This window comes from Macrobrachium nipponense, chromosome 13, assembly GCF_015104395.2.
Source record: "Macrobrachium nipponense isolate FS-2020 chromosome 13, ASM1510439v2, whole genome shotgun sequence".
Lineage (NCBI taxonomy): Eukaryota > Metazoa > Arthropoda > Malacostraca > Decapoda > Palaemonidae > Macrobrachium > Macrobrachium nipponense.
The window spans coordinates 87751403-87760898 of NC_087206.1; the positions used below are offsets into that span (position 1 = coordinate 87751403).

Genomic DNA, 9496 nt, shown 5'->3' on the forward strand with positions numbered 1-9496 from the left:
CCGGATATTACCTTGGCTTCATCCGATTTCTCGTCGTTTGCAATAACTATCTGTTTTCTGTTGTGTAAAAATTCTTTTAACCATCTTCCTACTTTATCCACGATATTGTGTTTTCTAATTTTCTTCGCTAATATATTATGGTCTACTTTGTCAAAAGCTTTTGCAAAGTCTAGATAAACCACATCTGTTTCATTTCCGCTTTTCATATTTTTGAATATGTTCTCACGGTGGACTAACAGTTGAGTTTGTGTACTTTTTCCGGGTACGAAACCATGTTGTCCTTTATCAAACAAATTATTTTTTATTAAATGTTTCATAATATTTTTCTTCATTACCCTTTCATACACTTTCATAATATGTGATGTTAGACTCACAGGCCTATAATTACTTGCCTCTAGTCTTGATCCACTTTTGAAAGTAGGGGTAATATATGCTAATTTGTGCTCATCATAAATCTTGCCTGTATCTACACTTTGTCTTAATAATATTGCAAGTGGCTTTGCGATAGAATGAACTACTTTCTTTAACAAAATAGCAGGGACTCCATCAGGCCCTGCAGCAGCTCCATTTTTAATTTCATTAATAGCCTGCACGATATCAGCTTCATTAATATCTATGTCAGCTAAATATTCACTATTTTCATCCCTTACTTCTATATCATTATCTTCATTATCTATTCTAGGGGTGAATTCTCTCTTACATCGTTCTGCCAATATGTTGCAAATTTCCTTTTTTTCATTCGTTAATCTCCCTTCAATTCTTAGAGGGCCTATTTCTATTCTTCTTTTATTCATCTTCTTCGCATATGAGTATAATAGTTTGGGATTTTGCTTGATATTTAATAGGGTTTTTTCTTCCAAGTCCCGTTTTTCATTTTCTTTTGATTGTATAATCTTTTGTTCTGCATTTTCTATCTTACTTTTTAGTTCTATAACTTTCCATGCATTTTTTTCTTTGCAAGACCTTTTTTCCACTTTCTGATTTTCTGGAACAAGATCCTTCTGTCTCTTGGTATGCATGACTGATGTTTACTTTTCTTCTTCGGTATATATTTATCCACTATTTTCTCTAATATTTTATATAATATCTCCGTATTTACCCTTATGTCATCACTTACGAAAAAGTTATCCCAATCTTTGTTTAATTCTTCATTTATTTCTGACCATTTTATATTTTTACTGTAGAAGTTGTATTTTCCATATCCTTCCCACTTTTTCATTTCTTGCTTATCTCTGTTTTCACTTGCTTTGGAATGGACTGTTAATTCTATGACATTATGGTCTGAAATACTCGCATTATAAACTATTATTTCTTTAACATAATTCATCTCGTTCACAAATGCTAGGTCTAAAGTATTTTCCTTTCTTGTTGGCAGGTGATTTATTTGTTGAATGTTGTATTCTAGTAGCATATCTAATAGCTTTTCGAATTGCCTCTTATCTTCTGCACTACTATTACTCTCTTTTTTATATGTATAAGTACATCCACAATCTCCTATTCGTTCTTTCCAGTCTACGAAAGGTAAGTTGAAGTCTCCAGATAGGAGAATAGTCCAGTCCTTGTGATTTCTACATATATCATTCAATTTTTCTATTATTAAGTCAAACTCTTTAGTATTAGGAGGTCTATATATTACTATGTTCATTAATTTTTCATATTCAAATTCTACCGCTATTAGTTCACATTCTGAGTTACTATATTTCTCATATATTTTTCCTTGTTTTTTGTCTTTCCCATATATTGCGGTTCCCCCTTGATTCCTATTTTTTCTATCTGATCTATAAGTTTGGAACCCTTTTATTTGATCATCATTCCCAGTCTCTTGGGAATACCAGGTTTCACTTATATTCATTATATCTATTTTCTTTTCAATTTGGGTTAGTTCTTCTAAGTACTCTATTTTTCCTTTTGAGTTACTCGTAACTAAACCCTGCGCATTCATCACTATGATGGTTTGCGTGTTTTCTCCTTCATTTAATATTGGTAATAATAAGGATTTCCCATGTCTCTTTCCTGTTCTGGTATGTTGTGTTTTTTTCATTTCCAGAAATTCTGACATTAAAAAATCCAACTTTTCCATAATATTTGTTCTTCCTTCATCATAATTATTCATTTTGTGTCTGAATCTGCAATTTTCTCCATATCTGCAATATCCTCTTGCATAATAAAAACAGTTATTATCTCTTGAGTAGAATCTTGGCGCTGATGCATTGAAATTTTTTGCTGACACCTCTGCATATCTCGTTGATGGCTTGCTTTTTTCTTTTACCTGATATTCTTCATTCCTCTCTTTATTTGTTTCTTTCTTATTTTGGATTTTATTACTTGATTGGTTATTTATTTGATTATTTTTCATGGCTACAGGGTGCATATATTTACATTTTTTGTCGAACTTACATCCTTTTCCTTCTTTTAGGTTTTTGCATATTTTTGGATGTAGATCTCTGCAATCATCCTCATAGCCATCTAGGTATGCACATTTACCATATATTTCATAGTTGTGACATACCTTAGGATGTTGTAGTAACATTTTTCTCCAAATCTGCAATTCCCTCTTTTCAAAAGGTTGCAGACTTTGTCTTTTTTGTATATTTTTTCCTCTTTCCCGTCATTGTGTAGATCTGGGTAGAGCCTCTTCGGCATTTTCTTTTGTGTTGTCATATCGTAATTTATTTCTTCGTAGGTATGCTGCTTTATAGCCTCATATGTAGTATCAATGAGTATCTCTGCATCCATACTTTTATCTTGTTCTTTGTTTTCCTTATCTTTTTCTGTCATTTCAGTTTTGTTTACTTCTCTTACATTTTCCTCTTCTTCTTCTTCTTCTTCCTCTTCTTCTTCTTCTTCATCCTCAACTATTTGTACATTCAATCTTGATTTAATAACATTGTCTATCCATGGTAGACATGTTGAGCAAAAGATTCTTGTGTCTTTTCTCATATCTTGCATTACCTCAGCACACTGTGGATGGGTCGGAATGTTGCATGCAGCACATTTTCTGATTAGGTTTTGTGGATTAACTATGCTATACCACACCTTACACAGTTTACATGCTTTTGGCATTCTTTTTCCTAATGCATCAATTAGGATATTCACAAGGTTCACCTTATTCATTTTCTTTGTCGGAATATGTTGGTTTATGTATATTTTCTTTATGAGTCTCTTGACCACTTGGATTTTATTTGGAACTTCTTCAATTATTTTCAAGATGTTTTCAGTTGATTTGTTCCAGTTTGAAGGATTGTATCCTTCTAATATATCTATGAATGCTTTTGTATCTTTTTGGTTAGGACTGTTGCTGATCTCATAGATCAGAAATGCCAGTTCCCTTCCTGCTACCTCATTGTATTGCGAATTTGCCAAGCAAGCTAAATCTCGCCATTTGTTCCCGCAGTTGGAACTTACTGCCATCTTGTTCTGATTTACAGTATTTCACTTGATAAACTAACTTAGAAGACGCTTTATCCTACTATTTTCACACTAATCTTATCACCGATAGTTCACGAACACTTCTAGATATTTCTCAAATTCTAGACGTATGTTAAGCTTGTGATATCTGTTGATTAATCTGACTTCGCGCAGGAACGTCTCACCAAGCAAGATGAGAGAGAGAGAGAGAGAGAGAGAGAGACTAAACTCCAAGTTAAGAAGGAGAGGAGAGGAGAGGTTACGGCGTCCTAAAGTGGAAAGGTGGTCCTCCCCAATTTCTATGCGTGTGGGTCTCGGATCGTCCCATTAGCTCCTCTCTACCTTCCCCATATCGCCCCTCCCCCTCCCCCACAACTCCTCCTATCCCTCGTCAGCAGATCAGATTGGTTTCACTTGAGACTAGGAGTTCGTGGATCTAGTGAATTTCGCTTCATCTTTTTCGTTTTTGTCTCCTTGTTTATAAAAGTGTTATTAAACGTCTGTCTGTTTATGTTCTATATATTATATATATATATATATATATATATATATATATATATACATAATAATACATATATCTAATATATGTTATATATGTACATATACTATATAGCTTTTTAATTATCGTGTCTCCTTTCATCAGTATCCTGACACAAAATTAATTTAAGTCATTCATGAGATATTGACATGCTAAAAAAGGTTTATGTAAAAATAGTGTTATATTACGTTATCGCTGCATATTTGGGACTAAATCGATAATTGTATCCATATTGTTCTAATCATGGTGTTACTGAGGAAATAACAGCTCCTTTTGAAAAACAAAAAAGCGCACACAGAGTTTATGATGGTTTTTATAACCATGATAACCACATTTATTGTACTAAAACAAATAATTGAAATAACTTACAATGTCGGAAATTGAGAAAAAAATCCATAATTAATAGTATACGAAAAAGTCTGTTTGTATGGAAACGGAGGATTTTGTAGCGAGTTAGCTAACAGTTGAAATTATTTTCCTAACGACAGGAAGGTAAATCTTTCAAGCGATGTCTTTAGTCAAAAGTGTCACTTCTGGAAATCAATTGAATTAAATGTTTTAGGTTATAAGTTTGAATTCGCGTTTCCAAATGAGGTTTTAGGTTATACGTTTAAACTTTAGTATGTAACATTAAAATAATGTAACAAATTGCGTTGAGATTAACAAAAAGAAAAAAAACAGCTATTACGAGGCAAAGTGCATTGAGATTAAAGAATAAAACAATTACGATGCAAATTGCATTGAGATTAACAGAAAGGATATTGTCAACAGATTTTAAGCATGTTTCCTACATGCGCTCCTTTTGTTTTCAGGTGTGCTTTGCGATTACCGTCAGGAGAAACACCAAAATGCAAAGATGTCAAAGTGATGTCGCCCAGGGCATTCTACCCTATTCCCTGGTAAGTTGTCTCTCTCTCTCTCTCTCTCTCTCTCTCTCTCTCTCTCTCTCACAGTGGCTATCTATCATGACGTCTTTCTTTGTGTTCGGATAGAAATGACCCATATAAGGAAATATGTATAAATTGAACAGGAATTGGAATTTATTTCAGTATGCTTTTATGCACGAAAATGAACACGTAATTACTCTTATACATATGCATGTATAGATACATGCATGAGATGCTTAACATAGGCAACCTATCTATCTCTCTCACACACATACACACTATCTATATACGTATATACATACATATATACATGTATATATACATGTATATAAACTTTCCTGGCTTTCAACAGATGTCCTTACTAGGTAGACCGTCGTCTTTGTTACAGCCATCGTAAGAAACTGAATCTCGCGAACGGAATAAAAAAACAAAAAAAAACTGGCAACTGTAGAGTTCACTTCGCAAGTGTTCGCGACTAAGCAGTTGTCTAACCTTCCAACCTTTGTGTGTGTGTGTGTATGTGTGTGTGTGTGTGTGTGTATATATATGATCCTTTGTTAGCAACAGTTGAGTAGTAAAAGGTTTATACAACTCTCTAATGAACTCCAACCCTATCATCGATGCCACAGAGCAGGTAGGAATAGCGCACAGGTGTCTTGGCTAACGTTTGGAGAGACAGGTGTTTCGTATTCCCCAGTCTTAGTCACCTAATCTACGTTGCTGAATTTTTCTTTTCAGAAAATAATTTCTTTAAATTTTCACTAAAATTCCATACGAGTTTAATGTTAATTGAGCGTGCTAAATTAGATTTCAACGAGCTTACAATGTCATGATGATTTGTATATCATGTTATGACAAAAATTGGCTTTTAAAAAGCTATTGCAAAGTGGATATTCAGAATTTGAAAAGGGTAGACTATGAAATATAATGTAAAATTAACATAGCCTATGATATATATATGTGTGTGTGTGTGTGTGTATTGATATATATATATACATTATATATACATATATATATATATATATATATATATATATTCCTTGTTCTCTTGAGACCTGTTTCAAACAAATTCTTAATACATTTAAAAGCCTTTTGGGCCTACTGTCGTTCTTTGAGTGCGATATTTACTGCTACAAATCTCTCCTGATCTCATTCCCATAAAGTTTTTCTATAGACTTTCGCCTGTATGTATATATATACATACGTATATATATACATACATGGCGGAACGTTGGACCTGTCAAATTTATGGCCCCCCAGGGGTGCAATTCTTCAAGCAAATACCTTCTTTGCCTAAAGAAGACAATAACCTTTTCAGAATTTATCGTTACTATCCGTTTTGAAGAAGACGAATTGAGGCATGAGCGATGCCATGAACAAAGAGTACGGTGAACAAAGACCAGATCTGTTCTGAACATTTTCCAGAAAAAAATACCCGCAACTACGCTGGAAGGATGTTGTATAGTAACCCGAACGCTTTTAATTTGTTAATATATCTATATCAATTCGCTAATATTTCTATAGATCCTACACATTTTGTATCGATCTTATGAGCGTTTCATAGACGGTGACTTGTATGAATACGTCACTTAATAATCTTAACCTAACATAAATATCGCAAAAAAACAAAACAAAAACTCTTTGATGTGACGTTATCAGCATTCGAATGGTCTTATTCGTCTCCCGAGATATGGAGGATACGCATGCGCGTAACGAATCGCCCAAATATACTGTCGGTAGCTATCAGGACCGGATGTACTCCCAACAAGATTCGGATAATTCTATCAATGTGTCGTTGAGAGAATTCATTAAAAGATTTTCTTACAAACTGTCTTGTTTCCCTCCCTCTCTCTCTCTCTCTCTCTCTCAGTGTGTGTATGAGAGAGAGAGAGAGAGAGAGAGAGAGAGAGAGAGAGAGAGACTTCGAATACAGGTCTATTGTCTATGTATTATTTGTGAGAGTGAGAGAGAGAGGGAGAGGGAGAGAGATTTCGATATAGGTCTATTGTCTGTGAATTTTGTGTGTGTGTGTGAGAGAGAGAGAGAGAGAGAGAGAGAGAGAGAGAGAGAGAGAGAGACTGAATACAGGTCTAATTGGCTGTGAATTGTAAGTGTGTTGAGAGAGAGAGAGAGAGAGAGAGAGAGAGAGAGAGAGACACAGAGAGAGAGAGAGAGAGGAGAGAGAGAGAGAGAGAGAGAGAGAGCAGTTCATGTGCATTTCCCTATAAGCAAAACCAAAGTAAAGAAATAATTCAATTACAGCTTAATCTCTGAAATATTCCTGCCATGAACATCATAACGGATATAAGTTAAAAAAAAAAAAAACACAGCAGGACAACTTTCCCTTTGTTCCAGACCACAATCACATCACATTCCAATTCCATCAATATTCCAGCGAATTCCAAACGACTGGAATGGAGATGAGTTCATCATTACCACTGTATATATATATTCCCTCTGTCAAATTGCACTTCTGATTATAAGGCATTTAATTCCTGGTATTTCAAAAGCAGAGGATATTTCTCTCTCTCTCTCTCTCTCTCTCTCTCTCTCTCTCTCTCTCTCTCTCTCTCTCTCTCTCTCTCTCTCGTGAAGTTCACGAAATGAACTTTGATAGTTCGGTATGATATTAATATATCATCGTATGGAGGACGTGAAACATTTCAGTTCATCATCTTCTTCTTCTTCTTCTTCTTACTATTATTATTATTATTATTATTATTATTATTATTATTATTATTATTATTATTATTATTATTATTATTATTATTATTATTATTATTATTATTAATGTACATCAAACATCTTTTGCTACATTAAAAGTTCAAATTCCCTTAAATTGAGCATCAGAATTACATATGTACATGTATATTTTCTCTCTTAAACTATCGTTATCTTTCGGCAGGTGGGACTGGAAGCGTTACGTAACGGAAAACGAAGACCTCTCACGAGAGCTGTTGAACGACGAATCTGTCTTCGCACTGCACGTATGGAATTTACATACGCAAAACACAAAAGTTGACCTTATGTCAAACCAGCCTTACGCCAGCGCAGCCCGAGTTCTCTGCCCTACCACTGTCAATCATAGTGGCTCCTATTTGTGATTCTGGACGACTTATTATAGAAGACTCTTGCAGACGGGAGAATGTCGTTTCCAGTGTGGGCTGCTGACGAATGAACTGCAATGCAAATTTCTTACTTGTCCCAGGATGATCTACTAGGACTAACGGAAATCGTCAGTATTGCATTAGGGGTTTTAAAAATTCTCTAATCACGAAAAAGCAATTCAATCTGCATCAATTCATAGGCTTTTTTTAATAATGAGAGATATTAAAAACATTTAGTATTTCTCTTGTCATGCTAATGATCATGCAAATGGTAAAATTCACCTACAAGAGTTTTAGGCACACAGATTATGAGGTTTTTTCATTTTGATAAGATATGACAATAGCGATTAATTACAGTTTGTATTAAGCTATCAGTATCCCTCTTAATGAAGAGCAAAACTGACTTTAGTGAGCCTGATATATATATATATATATATATATATATATATATATATATATATATATATACATATATATATATATATATATATATATATATATATATATATAAGTGGCTGGAAAATGAACAACATAACGCTCTCACTTAGCCTAGGTGGAATGGAAAAAAAAATTAAGCTGAACCTCTTAAAGGGGAAGCGTTAACTGAAACTAGACGGAAATATTAAAGACTGCAACGGGACTGAGAGGTATTACCAATTCAAAAGACAGAGAAACATTACCAACCAAAACGGGACAGAAAAGTAATGCCAGTTTTAACGAGAGAGAGAAGTTACTAGTAAAAACGAGACTGGGAAACATTACCAACTGAAACGAGACATAACACATAACCAGGTTTAACGAAGCAGAGAGATTAATAGTTAAAACAGAGAAATATTCCTAACTGCAACGAGGCGGAAAGTCCTCTTTGCAACACGGAGAGAGGATGTTTTGAGGCAAACATTTAATTCAGTTATTATTGAGGAGAAAAAAAAGATAGATAAATTTATGTAAATGTCAGCGTTCTCCTCCCAACCGGGAAGGATTAGACCAAGAAACAGCGTGTACTTCCGCATGTAGTCTATACACTATCTACGGGAAATATCCACATAGTAGGCCTAATGAGCCTATTGTTATGGCTAATTTACACCCTACAATATGCGTTCTGATATGTATTCGATTGGTACTGATTTGATTAGGCCTATATATATTGAATATGGATGACGAAACAACATTCATATTGATTGTCTCTTGCTAATGATTTAAATCTTTTAACATTTTTACAATAAACTATTTTCGAAACAAGCTCTATATCTCATTTCCTAGTAGTACTTTACTTGTGTAACCTTTGTATCCATCTAGGAGTCGTCCACACTTGCTCTCTCTTTCGCTCCTCTCTTTAAATTTGATAATCCAAATTAATAACACTATAGGCCTAACAGCTTTGTACAGGCATGTGGTATATTATCAAGAAATGAGCTATTTTTGGCACTAAGGCGTTGTTTTAAATAGTTCAGTACACAAGGAAGAAAACACCGAAAAGAGGTTCTCTCTCTCTCTCTCTCTCTCTCTCTCTCTGGTATAACATTTATCTATTCTCTGTACCGACCTCGCTTCAT

The 9496-nt window shown here is 34.3% G+C and overlaps 1 protein-coding gene across 1 annotated transcript in view; it reads left to right on the top strand.

The window, feature by feature from the left end:
* LOC135225387 (lactosylceramide 4-alpha-galactosyltransferase-like) overlaps positions 1-9217 on the top strand; it is a 49071-nt gene extending 39854 nt beyond the window's left edge. Inside the window, exons 5-6 of the mRNA XM_064264721.1 lie at positions 4759-4845; positions 7739-9217. Coding sequence (XP_064120791.1) covers positions 4759-4845; positions 7739-7937 — 286 coding nt within the window. The 3' untranslated portion in view covers positions 7938-9217. The remainder of the gene's footprint in view (positions 1-4758; positions 4846-7738) is intronic.
* The last annotated feature ends 279 nt before the right edge of the window (positions 9218-9496 follow it).